General features: G+C 48.4%; 1 protein-coding gene across 3 annotated transcripts in view; it reads right to left on the bottom strand.

Moving 5' to 3' along the window:
* Raf (Raf oncogene) overlaps window positions 1–19060 on the bottom strand; it is a 194216-nt gene that overhangs the window by 72224 nt on the left and 102932 nt on the right. For all 3 annotated transcript variants that reach the window (XM_045749499.2, XM_045749500.2, XM_045749501.2), the window contains exon 9: window positions 1416–1627. In XM_045749499.2, the coding sequence (XP_045605455.1) occupies window positions 1416–1627 (212 nt within the window). The remainder of the gene's footprint in view (window positions 1–1415; window positions 1628–19060) is intronic.

The following is a 19060-nucleotide window of genomic DNA, read 5'->3' as shown; positions in this document are numbered from 1 at the left end:
AATGTTCCTGGTCTTAGCCAGCGTGTCTTGGCGGTCTTGACGGCCAGGTATCTTGTGAATGTTCCTGGTCTTAGCCAGCGTGTCTTGGCGGCCAGGTATCTTGTGAATGTTCCTGGTCTTAGCCAGCGTGTCTTGGCGGTCTTGGCGGCCAGGTATCTTGTGAATGTTCCTGGTCTTAGCCAGCGTGTCTTGGCGGTCTTGGCGGCCAGGTATCTTGTGAATGTTCCTGGTCTTAGCCAGCGTGTCTTGGCGGTCTTGGCGGCCAGGTATCTTGTGAATGTTCCTGGTCTTAGCCAGCGTGTCTTGGCGGTCTTGGCGGCCAGGTATCTTGTGAATGTTCCTGGTCCTAGGCAGTCCTGTGTGACCTTGTGTCGTGCATCATTGTCAACTGTCTTGTCTTTGCTTTGATACCTGCGGTGCTGCCTTCTCCCTGGTAAGTGCTCTTTTAGTCCTCTGAGGGTAGTTAGTTTTAGGGAGCCTAAAGGGCATCCTTCCAGAAAACCAATGTTGAATGTAATGAACCGCCAATTTCTGGGTGAGCCTCAGAGGCTTCCTGACAACCCCTACCTCCAGGGAGTTGGTGTGTTCCATCACCATACAAACTGAAGGGTGGAGCAGGCCGGCTAAACCGGTCTGCCTACCTCCTCCCCACTAATGAGGTTGAGATGGGGCAAACTAGCTTGCGCTAGTTTCACACAATTTTTGTAGTTTGTTTTAATTTTTGGAATTTGTGTGTTTTGCATATTTTGAGGCTTTGGTCTTGTTCTAACTATGCAGTACCTGTAGTTTGTTTTGTTTTGTTGACTTCCTGAGTGCTTGCCTGGTGGTGGCAGACATGATTAACTTTAAATGTAAGGTGTTCATATTCCAACTGATCCCTGCACCTCTATGAGTGGGCCAGGTTCTAGCTAGTGGTCCCAGTTAGGCCAATAAGAACTCTGTGACTGATGGCACCTAGTAGTATGGCAGTAAATCAGTGATGGGAGTGTCCGGGGCTCACTGAGAAACTGGCTTTTCAATACATTTAATGCTGGTTATTTAGAATTTTTTGATTCTTTGCTCATAGGCAGGTATGACCATTTTTTTCCTAGCTGCTGTTTTGGGTTAAACTATTAATAAATTGTTATATTAAGTTGTATTTTCATATGATGAGTTCATGTCCTTACTAATTTCTCCACAATTAACATTCTTATGCATTAAGGTAAGCTCCAGATACTAATACATTCAGAGCAATACATGAAATTTTGCTATATCCTGGGGATGAAAATCCTTATTATAGACTATTTTTACAAGTTAGCAGTACAACTCAAACTATAAAAGAAAATATAAAGTCACATTAAACAAAGTAAATCATGTAATGAAAATGACATCTACACAAAAAGTTTTCTTGCCATAAAAGATTTCCCCTTTGTTACCTTGTTTTCTTAAGGACTGATACTTCATTCTTGAAGGCAGAATACTGTGCTGGTGTGGGGTCACGGACATTCAAAGTTTTCACGGCGACAGGACCATGCCAGTGACCCCGATAAACTGTTCCAAAAGACCCAGACCCTATGCGGTGGCCAATTAATATTTCATTTACAGGAATTTCCCAGTCTTCAACTGTATCTTTGGATGACTGTCTGACCTGAAATATAGTATATTAACTTTAGAAAACAGGCAAATATGCAAGTCATAATTTCAACAACATATACAAATACTGTACAGTATACATGTAATGTATACATACAGTACTGTATGGCAGAGCAACTTTAATCCAGAACATTTGGGACCAAAAAATTAACATCTGTGAACATAAGAACAAAGGTAACTGCAGAAGGCCTATTGGCCCATACGAGGCAGCTCCTATATATAACCACCCAATCCCACTCATATACATGTCCAACCCACGTTTGAATCAATCAAAGGACCCCACCTCCACCACGTTACGTGGTAATTGGTTCCACAAATCAACAACCCTGTTACCGAACCAGTATTTACCCAAGTCTTTTCTAAATCTAAACTTATCCAATTTAAACCCATTGTTTCGTGTTCTGTCTTGTGTTGATACTTTTAATACCCTATTAATAACACTATCGCACTCTACGAACAAACCTCGCGTCCGAGCATCGAACATGATGGGCATGGGAGCCGGTCAGCCGAGCGGACAGCACGCTGGACTTCTGATCCTGTGGTCCCGGGTTCGATTCCAGGCGCCGGTGAGAAACAATGGGCAGAGTTTCTTTCACCCTATGCCCCTGTTACCTAGCAGTAAAATAGGTACCTCTGGGGCTCACCCAGAAAATGACGTTTACATTCAATGCTGGTTTTTTGATTGACCAATCAGAGGGAAGGTAACAGTGTTCGTCTTATCATTTAGCCAGTCATATTGCCGGCTCAGCTCAAGAACTGACCAATTACATATATTCTGTATCAGCTGATGTTGAGAAACAATTCAAGTTACATATTCACTGAGGGGTTTACCCTGTTTCTTTGAGTAATTATCTAAGTGTAATTACTTATAGTGTAGTTACAGGATGAGTGCTATGCTCATGGTGTCCCATCTTTCCATCCAGTAGTAAGCATTCTTCAGTCTCAGGTGACTATGGAGTTGCACTCTGGTTGTCAATCCTGGTGCAGCATCTGGTGTGACTGAAGAGGCCAATCAGAGAATGGTAGTCCATCCTACATTGAACACAAACGAAGTCTGATTCTGGTTTGTCTTACTAGCTACCGGTTATCCTTCTCTGTCTCTTTGCCTCTGATTTCTTGGCAACTGACTCCTCAAACTTGGAGAGACCTCTCTGAACAGATTGCCCCCAGGCTGAATGGTCTGCGACCAATGTTTCCCACGTAGCAAGATCGACGTCTATGGCTTTCAGGTCCCTCTTGCACACGTCTATGTACCGTAGCTGAGATTTGCCTGTTGGATGCTTTCCCTGCATCAGCTTTACATACAGGAGATTCTTGGGGATCCTGCCGTCGCCCATTCGCACCACGTGCCCGAGCCAGCGCATTCGTCTCTGCTTCAGCATTGTGTACATGCTGGTGATTCTAGCTCTCCCCAGGATGCTGTTGTTTATCACCTTGTCCTGCCAGGTGATGTCCAAGATGTGTCGGAGGCAGAGCATGTGGTAGGCATTCAGCTGTCTTTCCTGACAGGCACAGAGTGTCAAAGACTCACTGTCATATAGGAGAGTGCTCGGAACACAGGCTCTGTAAACCTGGATCTTTGTCAGCTTATTGTTGGCCCACACTCTCTTTGTCAGTCTAGACATGGTAGTAGATGCCTTACTGATGCATTTGTTTAGCTCCGTATCAAGAGAGAGAGGGAGTCAGACATTGTGGAGCCCAGGGACACGAAGTCGTGAGCGATTTCCAATTTGTAATCGGAGATGCTGATGTCAGGTGGGGAGTCCAATTATTGTCCAATGACCCGAGTTTTCTTCAGGCTGATGGTGAGTCCGAAAGCCTGACAGGCCTCGCTGAAGCGGGACATGAGCCGTTGGAGGTCTTTGGCTGAGTGGGCAGTGACTGCTGCGTCATCAGCAAAAAGGAAGTCATGCAGACACCTCAACCGAATCTTTGTCTTGGTTCTCAGCCTGGCGAGGTTAACCACTTAACTGCACCAACAGAGTATTCTCGGTCGGCGGAAAACTGCACCAACCGAGAAAACTATTTTTGATTTTTCGGTACCAATTCTAAATGTGTATGAGGTTGGTTGTGTACGAAATGAACTCTTAGGACCTCCGGTGAGAGGCAGCCATCTTGGAAAAAATTCCCAAAATGCTCTAGGGCTGCTGGCTGGGTTAGTACTGAATGAGCAACCATGGGTGGCGCACGCGCCTTTGGCTCCCAAACACCTGTCTGACGCGGTGTTGAAAGATAACGCTCTGTCGGTGAAATTCAAACCTTATTGTTTGAAGAACATAAGGGTCATAACATTGGTGAAGTTAGGCGTAATAAGGATCTAACACAAAGGTCAGATGCAAGTGATACAGCACCTATGAGGACGATACAGCGAGCGTATCCAGTTGTAACTCAGAGCGTCACCCTTGCAATCCTATGCAATCTACAATTTATTTAGATGATACACAGATGAATCGTTTTCTGCGTTCAGTGATGATGCATCTGATACAAATAGCATAGATGAACAGTGTTAGCGGCTTCCATGGTGGTGTTTTCCATAAATATTTTCAAGAATACCTGAATCTCTTCCTAACTGACGGACACTCTTTGAGGCTAGCTGAATCTCTTTCTGACTGACGGACACTCTTTGAGGCTAGCCGAATCTCTTTCTGACTGACGGACACTCTTGAGGTAAGCGGAATCTCTTCCTATGTGGGACCATACAAAGCGATCTTTTCAAGACTACCTTACAAATTGATCTTTTCCTATAATCTTTTCAATACTACCTTATGCTTTACAAGCTTGGTTACATACAACCTACAAGTACTAAAGCCAAGGGTGTACGTGAGTGCGTTATTTGCAAGCACACTGAATGAAGAAACAGGAAGCGAAAATTTATCTGAACCTGGTGCACTGAGAGCGAAGTCGCGCTGTGTACCATGGGCTACTTTGTTGATCATTACTCACTTCCGAAGTACTGAGTGTGTAATACAGTGTGTTAGTGTGTAAATAGTGTGTGAAACTGTACATATTGTAATTTTAGTGAATTTTTAACAGGTAATATTGTGACAATAAACATTTATTGTGGACACATTACTGACTCATGTATCACAGTTCCAGGGAACATTATGAATGTTCTACTGTATACATATTGTAAAGGACACAAATATGCATCATATACGATATAAAACAAACAAATAAAACCGCATTGGAAATATATAACACAAATAGTTGAAAATATATTTGTGGCAACACTTGGTGCTTGAATGGCCTGCGCGACCGTGTCTGGGCGAGTCATGCACGGGTGACCAGCCCCTGATGACGTCACAGCGCACCTTGTCCACGTCCCCACAGCCAAAGTAAGTGGAATTTGGTATTTATTTTTACATGGACATGTTCAGGGAAGGGAATTTATCATTTTACGAAGAAAAAAATAATTTTTGGGAACACTTTATTTCATGTGCACCGGGGAAATTTCACAATAAACTCGGCACAGCACGGTTATTAAAGAGCTTTCCATCCGACCTGGTCTGGAGGTAGATGCCTTCTGTGGCAGATCCAAAAGCGTGCTGCAGCATAACTGCGAAGAAAATCCCGAATAGGGTTAGAGCCAGGACGCAGCCCTGCTTTACTCCACTTCGGATGACGAAGGCGTCTGATGTTAAGACATCAAAGACCATGGTGCCCTTCATGTTCTTGAGGAAAGATCTGATGATGCTGAGGAGCCTAGGTAGGCATTTGATCTTGGGAAGGATCTTGAACAGGCCATTCCTGCTGACAAGGTCGAAGGCCTTTGTCAGATCTATGAAGGCTACGAAGAGTGGCTGCATCAGTTCCCTGCATTTGTCCAGCACTTGTCTGAGGTGAAAAGACCATGTCGATGGTGGACCTGTTAGCTCGGAATCCGCACTGTGATTCTGAATAGACTCTCTCTGCAAGTACTTAAGAGCCTCTTCAATGTGACTCGAGCAAACAGCTTTCCGACAATACTGAAGAGGTTGACGATGTTGGCGTCCCTCATGTCCTGCGGTACCTCTCCTTCTTCCCAGCAGAGGCAGAGGATTTCATGCAGCTCCATGAGCAAGTTACCTCTGCAACACTTCAAGGTCTCAGCAGGAATGCTGTCTTTTCCAGGAGCTTTGCCAGAAGCAAGGAAGTCTAGGGGCCTCGCTGAGTTCTTTGAGGGTCTGTTCGCTGTCGAGCTCCATTAACACAGGCAGGCACTCAATGGCACTCAGGGCGTCTTCAGTGACCACATTCTCCCTGGCGTATAGCTCAGAGTAGTGCTCGACCCAGCGCTTCAGCTGCCTTGTCTGGTCTTGAATCACCTTCCCTGTGAGGAAGCCGATCGACCGAGCGAACAGCATGCTGGACTGTGATCCTGTGGTCCCGGGTTTGATCTCGGGCGCCGGCGAGAAACAATGGGCAGAGTTTCTTTCACCCTATGCCCCTGTTACCTAGCAGTAAATAGGTACCTGGGTATTAGTCAGCTGTCACGGGCTGCTTCCTGGGGGTGGAGGCCTGGTCGAGGACCGGGACGCGGGGACACTAAAGCCCCGAAATCATCTGAAGATAACTGAAGAAGAGTGGCAGATTTCAGGGGTGGGGGGAGGAGGGAGGAATGGTCTTCTGGATTGGACCGAGGGCCTGCTTGATGCCGTCATACATCCCCTTTACATTGCCTGTATCTGCTGCAGTCTGTATCTGAGAGCAGAGCTGGAGCCAATAGTTGTTGGCACATTGCCTGGCGCTCTGGCGCACTTTGCAGAGGACGGCCCGAAGGATCTGTAAGTTGCGCTGACTTGGGCAAGCTTTGTAGGCTGCCAAGGGTTTCTCTTCTCTTCGATGACAGGTGTCATTTCTTCCGAGTGAGCCTCGAACATGTCTGCTGACCTGCTGGTCTTCTTGCCGAAGGTGAACCATGGCACCGTTGAACGTAGTATCTCTGACGTGTTCCCATCCTTTAAAGGTGGTGAACCCGGCCGGGCCAGGGAGAGCTTCCTCGAGCACATGTGCAAAATCTTCCACCCTGTCCTGATTGCGGGTCTTGGTGGCGTTGATGCGAGGTCTGCTCTCCTTTTTCGAGAGGTGAACCTTCTTTGTTTGCATCTTGATCCTGCTACATACCAAGGAGTGGTCGGTGTCACAGACAGCACTCTGGTAGCAATGCGTAATCTTGACGCTGGGTAGACTTGCACGCCTGGTAAGAATCAGGTCAAGCTGGTGCCAGTGCTTGGATTTGGGGTATCTCTAAGAGACTCGGTGTTGAGGCTTTGTGCCGAAGAACGTATTGGTGACACAAAGACCATGAAGACAGCAGAGATCTAGCAGACGTTGCCTGTTCTCATTCATCCTCCCTATGCCGAATTGACCCCAGGCAAGTGGGCCAAAAGTTGTGATCAGCACCCACTCTGACATTGAAGTCGCCGAGGATGAACATTGGTTCCTTTATAGGGAGTCTCGCTATGACTCTGTTGAGGTCATCGTAGAATTTTTCCTTTGCCTCTGCTGGAGAAGTCAGGGTTGGTGCATATGCACTAATTACACTTACTGGTCTTGTTTGGGAGTGCAGTTGAGACAAAATTCGTTCAGTTACCCTCGTCAATGGTATAATGTGTCCCAATAGTGCATTCCTGACAACAAATTCCACACCGTGTTCTCTGGTCTCATCTGCAGGTTTTCCTTGCCAGAAGAAAGAGACGGCCCTCTCTCTCTCAGAGATCCTGATCCTGGAAGCCTGATCTCTTGGAGAGCAACAATATCCATCTGTAGTTTGCTCAGCTCCCTACCAATGACTGCTGTTTTTCAGGTGTCGTTGATTTCTTGCAGGTCCTCAGAGAAACCTGGTGTCAGTGTCCTGACGTTCCATGTCCCCAGCTTTAGGGCAGTTGATATTTTCTTTTTGGTTCTGGTATTGCTTGGTGCAAAGTTGTTGGGCCACTTGTCGGTTTTCACCCTAAACCCCATGCACCCAGTAAAGTTAACGAACCAAGGCAAGGAAACACCTTATTGGCTGGGGGTTTGTCCAGCTTGAGGCGGGTGGTAGCTGCCCAATGGGGTGCGATGACCCTTCCAACCGTCGGAAGCAACCCCTGGCACCGCACTCTTTGCCAATCGAGCAGAAGACTTAAAACCGGTAAACTGTCACTTCCCATGTTGGTTGAACTCTGTGAGGCAAGGTTGGAGTGTCATCTCCAAGGTGCAAAGCCAAATTAGCGATGTGCGTAATATGGTGGGAGGAGTAATCTTGGTGAGGGTGGGAGGAGTATTCTTGGTGAGGGAGGGAGGGATAGAGGTAGCATCGTCTGCTGACTGTGTGTGGAGAACTATTATTGTCTGGACTCAACATACCAGCTTAGTGGTTTACTATGGTGAAAACAAATGTAGATACTTATATATAACGTGTATAAAGTGAAATAACAGCCAAAGGAGAATGTTGGGACGAACCATTTTGGTGAGAGAGAGTGAGGCTGTTAAAACGGGAAGGTTTTTCGCTACTTCCCGCATTATTGGAACGTCTGTCGGCTCCTCGTCCTTGTCGCCCTGTTGGGCTGCTTGTCGCCCTGTTGGGCTGCTTGTCGCCCTGTTGGGCTGCTTGTCGCCCTGTTGGGCTGCTTGTCGCCCTGTTGGGCTGCTTGTCGCCCTGTTGGGCTGCTTGTCGCCCTGTTGGGCTGCTTGTGGCCCTGTTGGGCTGCTTGTGGCCCTGTTGGGCTGCTTGTCGCCCTGTTGGGCTGCTTGTCGCCCTGTTGGGCTGCTTGTCGCCCTGTTGGGCTGCTTGTCGCCCTGTTGGGCTGCTTGTCGCCCGGTTGGGCTGCTTGTCGCCCGGTTGGGCTGCTTGTCGCCCGGTTGGGCTGCTTGTCGCCCGGTTGGGCTGCTTGTCGCCCGGTTGGGCTGCTTGTCGCCCGGTTGGGCTGCTTGTCGCCCGGTTGGGCTGCTTGTCGCCCGGTTGGGCTGCTTGTCGCCCGGTTGGGCTCCTTTTTGGGCTCTTTGCTTCTTTGGCCGGTTTTATTGTTCCTGCTTCCTCTTTTGGCTACTTTAATCGTGCAGTAGTCCTGGCTGGCGCCTTCCCGCAGGGAGGGTGTGCGGTTCGGCCAGCGTGTTATGCGCATGCGCCGTGGAGTTTGTTTTGGTCTGGGCGGTGTTTCAGTGCTGGTGTTTTGCACCCTTTTTGCTACAGTGCTTCGCCTCTCGTTCTTCTCCCTGGCTGCGGTATGTGCCCCTTCGCGCCAGGGGGTGTCCTGGTTCCCAGTTGTGGGGAGGACACCGCGGTTTTCCCTGTGTCATGGGTGTGGACCACCTCCTTCGCCTCTCCCTGCTCTCCTGCGGGTCCGGCTCTGGCGTCTTCACCTGGCGGTGCTCCCAGGTTCTTCTGGGCACGGTTGAGTCGTGTCAAGATCGTGCCACCATTCGCCAGGTGAGTTTCTGCGGTCTGGCGTCTTTTGGCCGGGCGCTGGATGCGGTGTTGTTTATATACCTGTCTTTATTTAGGTATATTTTTGTACGACTGAGACCGTTCGCACACCAGTGACTGTCCCTTTTTCAACCCTTCCTGTCCCCCTCATGTGCATGTCCAACCCATGCTGGAGTCATTCAGGGGACCCTCCTTTTTAATGTTGTGAGGTGTGGGGGTTGTAGGGTTGGTTCTGTACTCACCTGGTAAGGCTCCTGGCTGTGCTTGCAGGATTTGAGCTCTGGCTCTTGGGTCCCGCCTATCTGGTAGAACTTGCGAGATAGTACCAGTGGAGTGCAGTGGTGCTATTGACACATTTGGGGAACACTGTATTACCATCAGAGGTCTGTGCTTGTTACACAACCTACTTGCGAGCATAAGCCTTCTTGCTGGTTCGTCCGTGGACTTCCAGGGCGCACTAGCCTGTTTTCGTATGGCAGTTCCGGCCCGTCCTGGTTGTGGGGGTATGTGGGCCGGTGGACTGCTCCTAGCAGCTGCCTGGTGGGCCACCCTCTAGCCGGTCTAGCCTGGCCTTGGGCCGGTCTAGCCTGGCCTTGGGCCGGGCTTCAGGTGTAAAAGAGCTCCCAGTACCTCATCCAGCAGGTATCGCGTGGGGTTTCTCCACCGTCGGTCGCCTGGTGCAGGTTTCTGGGCCTGCAGGGTTTTGTTGTGTCTCCGTTGGCCCTGTCTGGGGTCTGCCTGCTCCGTTCTCTGCCTTTGCAGAAGGGAGTTGCTATTTACATGTTGCATGTTGCAGTGGTGCCTGTTGCTGCTGCTGCACGTGTGCTTTGGTACCGTGTTTCACGGTGGCGTGTCCTTGTTCCTGTGTCCGGTTGTGGAGTGGCACTTTGCTGCCGTTTTGTGCCTGGGGATTGCGTGGGGGTTTTTCTGTCCCTGCCTGATTATCCACCCCTGGTTGTTCTCCTGGGGTTTTTGTGCTTCTGCTCTTTCTTCCTGCCTCCTCTGCAGCAGGGATGTTCTGCGTGTGTTCTTAGGCGTTGGTCAGCCTGTGTCCTGTGATGTGCTTCTTTGTCTCTGTCTATTGCAGTTGTTCGTACCCCTTGGTTCGGGTACTGTTCTGGCGGCGACCCTTCCGCCGTCTATGGTTTCCTAGCTTGCCCTGCCGTTTTTTTTTTGGGGGGGCTTGCGATGTCTCGCGTCGGACACGTCGTTTCTGAACTCCTGGCGGGCTTGCATGCTTTGGGGAGTTTTTCTGTTCGGCAGACGTTCCATCTCCTTGTGCCGCCTGGGTTTCGGTGGTCGCGCCCGAGATCTTCCCGCGGCTCCGCCCTTTTCCTGGGCTCGGAGGGGCCTTGTCGGGGCTGCTTATGTTCTGCCTCGCGGTCTCGCCTCCGGTTGGTGGTCGGGTAGCTTCGTGGTAGGTGTCCCACCTGCGTGCTTCTCTTGGCGGCAGTATGGGGTATTTTGGCGGTCCTTCCTTTTCCTGTCCCTTCTTAGGTGGTTACTCTTGTTTGCTTGGTTTACTCTCGGCTTGGTTTTCTGGTAGGGGTTGGGGGCCGTCGTCTTGCCACATACTGTCGCCTCTTTTCGTGCGGCGCGGGCGGAACCGCTTCAGCTTGCTTTCGGTCTTGGTGTTGCTTCTGCACCGTTAGTCAGCTGTCTTGTGTGTCGTTTCACCTCCGGCCTGTTCGTGCGCCGCTTGCACCATCCTGGTCTCTGGTCAGCGTGCTCTGTCTTCTCCTCGGTTGGTAGTGCCCCTTCGGTTCCGGTGTGTTTTTTCGTCGGCTCTTTCCTTTGGGCCTTTGCCTCTGGGGGTCGAGTCGCTGAGTTTTCTTGCTCCTTCGGTTTTAGCGTTTTGGTTGTTTGGTGGCAGCAGTCTCCATCTTTTCTGGCGCGGGGTGGGGCTGCTGCATTCTGGAGGGGTCCAGGGTTGTTGGTGCTTCGTTGGTCGGGCCGGGGGTGTGTCGTTTTTGTGTTCAGTGGCGGCCCTCCGCTGTTGTTTGCGTGCCACGGAGTTTGGGTTCAGAGCGCGTTTTGCGTTGATCCGGTTCTGTTCTTCCTGGTTCGCGGGTGATAGTGTCCCGGGTGGTCAGCCGTGTTCTTGCGGCTCAGCTGCCTGTGTTCTTCCCTCATGCCTGTGGCATTCGTGGCTTCGCTGCTCTCGCTGCCGTCTGGGCGACGTGGCCTTGCAGTCTTTCGGGCATGGATTTTTGGTGTTCGTGCAGGGGCCTTGCTGCTTGTGGTTCTCGTGTTGTTCCCGGGATTTTCGGGGCTGTGGCGCCTTGGGTTGGCGTTTGCTGCCGGTTGTCTCGCCTCCTTGGGGGGTGCGTTGTGTCCGCCTCCCGGTTCTGTCCCTTTGACCTTCCTCTTTGGGTAGTTAGCTCCGGGGAGCCGACGGGGCTCCCCCAGAAAACCAGCGTTGAATGTAATGAAACGCCATTTTCTGGGTGAGACCCGGAGGCTCCCCGGCAACCCTCCCTCCCTCCGGTCGGCGTTTTTCGCGTGTTTTGACATCCAGCCTCAGAACTGATGGGTGGATAGCCGGCGTGGGAGGTCTGGGGCTCCCCCTTCCCCATCCCGGGGAGGGGGGAGCTGCGCAGACAGCGGCGCGGTGACGTATGAGGTCATACTAGTTTCCTTGTTTTCTGTTGAAGAGATCTATCCACTAGTTCGGCTTTAGGTAGCAATTTTCACCAGAATAGGGGTTTGTTTTGGAATGCTTACCTTTCTGGATGCTTGACCCAGTCGATGGCAGACATAGAATGCTTCCAACCACACGGGGGTTTCTATAGGCCATTGCTCCCCTTGCCTCTCTGAGGGGGCCAGGTTCTGGCTCGTGGTCCCCGGTAGGCCCTAGAACTCCATACACATGACCGATGCCAAAGTCTGACATTAGCATATCAGCCGGTAAAGCTCCGGGGAGCCGACGGGGCTCCCCCCAGAAAATAAATACACAGTGAGGAGAAAGGCGGAAAAGAACTGAGAAAGGGGGTAGCAGACAAATATAAAACAGATCCGGGCCTTTTCTATAAATTCCTTAAAAGCAAGCTGTATATAAAGGATAAAATCCAGAAATTGAGAACAGTGAACAGGTTCACTGAAAATTAAAAAGAAATGTGCAAAAGACTAAATGAACAGTTCCACCTGTGTTTGTGCAAAATATGTATAATCTCTCTCTCTATCTCTGTTGTTGCATGGCAGAGTTGCATGGAGGGATTAGTGGTGGTGTCTTTGCAGGTGACATATACAGTGGAACCTCGGTTGACGACTGCCCTAAAATGCAATTTTTTTGGAACACACCGTCAATTTTGTTGCAAAATTTGAATTGTTACACGACGGTTTACTTAGAAGACGACGTCAGTTCATACGCGTATGGATTAAATGTGTGTGTGGTGCTGGGGGTGTGGGGCGAGGCGTTCTCAGTTTGTTTACCTTGAATTCTTTGTAAAAATTATATTTTTTCTGTTTTTTTGTTTTCTGAATACTAAATTTTTTATTATATATCACACAATGGGTCCCAGGATGGTCAGGGGACTGGATGGATGATGAGGGGACTGGATGGATGATGAAGGGACTGGATGGATGATGAGAGGACTGGATGGATGGATAGTGGGGGAACTGGATGGATTGTTGAGGAGGGACTGGATGGATAGATGGTGAGGGGACTGGATGGATGTATTGTGCGGGAACTGGCTAGATGGATGGAGGGCAGAACTGAATGGATGGATAGCGGGTGAATGGTTGGATGGATGGAGGGGGACTGGATGGATGGAGGGACTGGGTGAATGGTGAAGGGACTGGATGGATGGTGAAGGGACTGGATGGATGATGAAGGGACTATATGGATGGTGAAGGGACTGGATGAATGGTGAGGGGACTGGATGAATGGTGAGGGGACTGGATGGATGGTGAGGGGACTGGATGGATGGTGAGGGGACTGGATGGGTGGATAGTGGATGGGGACTGGACTCCCTGCTCCCTTTATCCCCCATCCCACCACTGGACCCTCCCCACCTCCCCCATACTGCCACCGGACCCTTCCCGCTACCTCCATCCCCATACGCCCCCCTCCCCCCAGCTGTACCAGCCACATCCGGACCATACTAATACAGGCTTCGTTGCTACCAGCTGGTAGATCACGAAGCAGACTGCATGACATTAAACTCTTGTTGTCTACTGACTGTGAAAGTCTGATTGACTGTAAATGGCTGAATGATTGTAAATAGCTGAATGACTGTAAATGGGTGAATGACTAACTGTCTAACTGGTTGCTACCACAACTGTGAATGCTTGACTGCCTTTGGTTATGACTGCCTGTGACTGGTCTTGACTGTGAATGCTTGACTGCCTTTGGTTATGACTGCCTGTGTCTGGTCTTGACTGTGAACGCTTAACTGACATGTTGTGACTAAGTAACTGGTTCTGACTGGCTGCCACATAACAGAGGCAGTAAAATGTGTGAGAGGAAAATGTGGAACCTGTGATGCAGATATGAAAGTTTTTAAGGTGAGAAGGGGACTGTCTCAACCCCCTCCCTCCCTCCCTCCTCACCCTCCCTCCTCACCCTCCCCATACACCAACACCGCTCCTCCCTCCCACCCTCCTCACCGTCTCCCATACACCAACACTGCTCCTCCCCTCCCACCCTCCTCACTGTCTCCCATACACCAACACTGCTCCTCCCCTCCCACCCTCCTCACAGTCTCCCATACACCAACACTGCTCCTCCCCTCCCACCCTCCTCACAGTCTCCCATACACCAACACTGCTCCTCCCCTCCCACCCTCCTCACAGTCTCCCATACACCAACACTGCTCCTCCCCTCCCACCCTCCTCACAGTCTCCCATACACCAACACTGCTCCTCCCCTCCCACCCTCCTCACAGTCTCCCATACACCAACACTGCTCCTCCCCTCCCACCCTCCTCACAGTCTCCCATACACCAACACTGCTCCTCCCCTCCCACCCTCCTCACAGTCTCCCATACACCAACACTGCTCCTCCCCTCCCACCCTCCTCACAGTCTCCCATACACCAACACTGCTGCTCCCCTCCCACCCTCCTCACAGTCTCCCATACACCAACACTGCTCCTCCCCTCCCACCCTCCTCACAGTCTCCCATACACCAACACTGCTCCTCCCCTCCCACCCTCCTCACCGTCTCCCATACACCAACACCGCTCCTCCCCTCCCACCCTCCTCACAGTCTCCCATACACCAACACTGCTCCTACCTCCCACCCTCCTCACAGTCTCCCATACACCAACACTGCTCCTCTCCTCCCACCCTCCTCACAGTCTCCCATACACCAACAAAAGTCATCAGTAAAGGTAAAGTGCAGTTAAATGTTCATTTATTTTATTTATGATTTATATTTATACCTGAGTGTTTATTGTATGAAAAATATGAGTAGTATTCTGTATAAAATGTATTTTTAAGTTAATATTTTTGGGGGTGTGGAACAGATTAATTCAATTTTAATTTTTTTTTATGGGAAAATTCGTTTTGGTCGAGGAAATTTTTGGTTGAGGATGCGTCTCTGGGAATGGATTACGATCATAAATAAAGGTACCACTGTACACCAAAATGTGTACCCCATTCATCAGTGTATATACACTGAATTTACTGTAGTCCTAGATTATGTTCAAGGAGACTTGCCAGTTGATGATTAAGCTACTCTCATGACCATAATAACCCTTGTCCAGTTGATAGGCCTTAACCCTTAAACTGCGCAACACGTCATATGACGTGTTAAGTAACTTACCGAAAAAGTGTGCATCACGTCATATGACGTGTAGGAGTACTAACGCAAGATTTAAACGGCCCGTGGATACATGGGGTTCACCACACCTTCATCAGGGCTCTTGTAAACCGGTCGCCATTTTTTTTTAAAATCATGGGCCAAACTCCAGGGTGTTAGGGACCTCAGTATTGAGTGAGCTACCAAGCCTGGCGCACGCAGCACGAGCTCACAGCACTGCTGTTCAGCTTGTGACCACAGCATCGCCTAAAAATGCCATAATATACTTGTTCATGCTATTATGTAGCGATGATATTATTACAGAAGACCCCTGACTGTGATAAAACTGACCAGGGTTCTAATAATAGCAGGATTGTGGTGATATTTAGCACTGTGCGCCATGGAGAGAGGAGTAATGCTGTGGGAGGGAAGGTGGTGGTGATGTCTTCTGACTGTGTGTGGCCACCTTTTATTGACTGCACTCACCATACCAGCTTAGTGGTTCACTATGGTGAACACAAATGTAGATACGTTATATATAACGTGTGTATAGAGGGTATAAACAGCAAAAGGAGTAGGTTGGGAGCCGCCATTTTGGTGAGGGCGGTGGCGTTGTCTGCACGACGCCACCTGTGCAGACGATGGTGTTGTTTACTGGTTACCACAATGGTCTTTGGGCACCATACAAGTGTACTTGTACAAGTATGGTGAATAAAATAGGTAGATATTTATATATAATGTGTGTATATAGCATAATAACACCACAAACAGTATTGTTGGAGGAGAAATATTAGTGCGTCTGGCCTTGGGGGCGGCAGCCATCAGCTGACTGTGTGAGGTCCTACGTCTTTGTGCCTTTACTCACCATACAAGCTTAGATGTACAGTTATGGCGAAACAAAACATGTAAATACTTATATATAACGTCTGTATATAAAAGCAAAAACAGTATGGTGGGTGGAGAATGGTGGCAAGTCAGGTGAGGTAAGGGAGGGAGGGAGTGGCAGCCAGTGGCGGGCTGCCACTGCCACTCAGCATACCAACTTAGTGGTTCGTTATGGTGAACACGAATGTAGATACTTATATATAACATCTGTATATAGTGAATAAAAGCAAAAACAGTATTGTGGGAGGAGAATGTGGGCGAGTCAGGTGACTTGAGAGAGGGCGTGAGTGGCTGGCTGGTACACGGCGGTCACTGCTCGTTACTTTTTGACTCATAATAGCAACTTAGTGGTTCGTTATGGTGAACAAAACATGCAGATATTTATATATAACCTGTGTATATAGTGTAATAACTGACAAAGTATTTGTTCACTGATTGATGAACATAATTTAATCAACAATATGCACATCATATTTTTGAGTAGCGATGATTCACTCATTTTATTATATAAATATATCAAACTACACACTATTTAACAATATTACAGCAAAAAAACTCATTTTTCCAGTGATCAGTGAACACAAATTAACAAATTAGCAAGAATTTTTTTTTTTTTTTTTTTTTCAAAATTACATGCGCCTGTGGGGAACAAAGGATATTATACCCCTAGCATGTTAAGGGTTAAGCTCTACACTAAACAAAACAAGATGGAAGTGTTGGCGATACAGGATTATTTAGATTTTATAGGTTTTAATGTGTTATGAGAAGGTCAAAGCAAACCAATACAGTATATGCCGTGTTAAATTATCAACAAATTTCTTATGGAACTTTCATAAAAAGTTGATGTAACGTAATGTTCATTGGTTAAGCCTAGAAAATTTTAAATAATGAAATACATTATAGTAGTATATTCAAATTAATAAATATAAATTAGTTAATCAATCCACAAGTTTCTTTATATATAGTTATACCTGTGTAATTGATTTGAGATGAATAAATATGTAGGCCTTAATCTCTAAAATAACTTACAACCTTGTGGGTGAACTACATTTAGTAGTAGAAAGCACTGTTGAGTAAAACACATCTTATTCATAACCATGCAGTGGCTTTTCATAGCCATCATGTTTAGCAGCTTCAATTTACTTTAAAGTTATTCATGTATCGTGCAGTGATATTATTTAGATATTTTTCTTTTAAATACATATTAGAGGCACGCCAAGGACTTACCATTAGTATTAGAGACTGATGAAGGATCTTCCTGGATGCCAATAGAATATGCAATCAGCAGCTTCTCTGGCATTTAATTTTCAGAGGTATTGTACAGTGGTACCTCAAATAACGAATTTAATCCGTTCTGGCGCCGTGATCGTCATGTGAAACGAACGTCATACAAAACAAATGTCCTCATTGACAATAATGGAAATCAAATTAATCCGTTCTTCCACCGAAAAATATCAATATGAGATTCGATGTTTTAAATAATGGAGTAGCCTAACTTACATACACTGAACAAACCTTTATGACATTTTTCATTCTTCAAATTTGTTCAATATTTTTTTTCATTTGTTTTATAGCAAAAGGTTCGTTTGGTGTTCGGCACGTAGGCTACTCCATGTTTCTTAAAAAAAAGAAAAAAAATTAAAACAAAATAAATGTCAAAAAGGTTCGTTCAGTGTTTGTCAGGTAGGCTGCTCCACATGAGTGTCTTTTTTTTGTTTCAAATATGTTCCATTTGTTATGTATTTTTCATTTACGTCTCATTAATGAGCAGCCTACCCGACAAACACTGAACGAACCTTTATGGCATTTGTCTGTTTTTCAAATTGTTTCAACTGTTTTTCTGTGAAGAGCCCCTTCGGCTCCCTGGAGCTATACCAGGCTTATGTGTATATATATTAGACTGTGGCAACAGTCAATTGAAGGAGTTCTAGGCCTTCCAGGGTACCAGAGCCAGAACCTGGCCCCCTCAAGAGAGGCACGAGGAGCAATAGCCTAAAGACACCCACCGTGTAATTGGAAGCAGTCTTTGTCTGCCATCTACCAGGTCAGGCACCCAGAAAGGTAGGAATTCCAAAACAAACTTACTGCTGATCAAATAAATTGCAAACCAAAAGCCGAAACTAGCAACAGAACTCTCCAATCAAAATCAAGGAAACAAGTATGACGTCACCACAAACGCCGCGCATCCTCCGTCTGCGCAACCCCCCTTCCTCCCCGGGAGGGGTAGGGGGTAGGGTTCCAGACCTCCACGCCGGCAACTCTCCTCAGTTCAAGAGGCTGTTGTGTTGGTGACGGTCGATCGCTCTGGCTCCACTCTTTGTGCAGTGTTGCAGTGTGGTGTTGTTGCTGTTTTGGTGGTGTGTGAGCCTAGTAACACAAGAGTACTAGGGCTGCATGCACCTAGAGCCGCCTTCCCTAGGTGCCCTGTAAGTACTGCCTTTGCGGCTTCAGGGTTATCTTCCATGAGCCGTTCAGGAGCAGCTACCTCCGTGTAGTTCTGTCGCTGCTTGGTGATTGCCCGCCCTTGGGGGTTCAGCTGGGGTGGTTCTTACTCCTGTTTTCTCTTGGGTTAGGAGGTAGTTTCGTCGTTGGCTGGGGCACGAGGTACTGTGCAGCTGTCTGATATACACATAGCGACCGGTTCTGTTCTCCTGGAGACGTTGTGCTGTTGCGGGGGTTTTCTTTTGTTTTGCCTGGTGGGGGTCTGCCTGGTGTGGCGGTAGGACCATAGGTAGGTTTTTGGTGGCCCTCCACTAGGTCCCCGTGCTTGCACACATCGCAGGGGTTCAGCTTTTAGATTGTTTGCTTGGTAGCTCTGGGATAACCGGTTAGCAGTACCTCGCCTGGGCTGATATTTGGGTGCAGGCAGCTTTAGCGTTGCATGCAAAGTTTAAGTTGCAGCAACGTGCGAGGTTGGTTGCCTTTCCGGTTGCCTTGCAGCTGCCCTGCTGAATTATACTGTAGTGAGACTTGGGTGGCTTCGGGGATAGCCCTTCCGGATCGGCGGCGGAGGCATTCAAGCCTGGTCCTCCTGCCGGAGATTTTGGGCCATGAAAGCAGGCCCCCTTCATCTCTGCTTTTCCAGTGGAATCTGCTTTTTCTCCAAAGGCAGAGGGTTTGGAGGATGGCTCGGCCCCTGGTTCTGACGTAGAGGATTCCGGGGCTGGGGAGGAGTTGACTTTGGGGGTCCTGAGCCCCACTTGTCCCTGTTTGGATGTTTGGTACCCTCGGTGCAGGGCTTGTTGTTACAGGGGAAGGGTTTTTTCCTTTCCCCCTCCCTGTACGATTTTGTTAAGAGTTCGACTCCTCCCCGGGTTTGGGTCAGAGTTCCCTTGGGTTCTTCGGTTCCCTCCTTCTGGAGGTTTTCTGGCTTCCTGCATCCTACCGAAGGTGTGGGAGGCCCCTAAAGGCTTA

This window comes from Procambarus clarkii, chromosome 27, assembly GCF_040958095.1.
Source record: "Procambarus clarkii isolate CNS0578487 chromosome 27, FALCON_Pclarkii_2.0, whole genome shotgun sequence".
NCBI lineage: Eukaryota > Metazoa > Arthropoda > Malacostraca > Decapoda > Cambaridae > Procambarus > Procambarus clarkii.
This window is presented reverse-complemented; position numbering and strand designations above follow the sequence as displayed.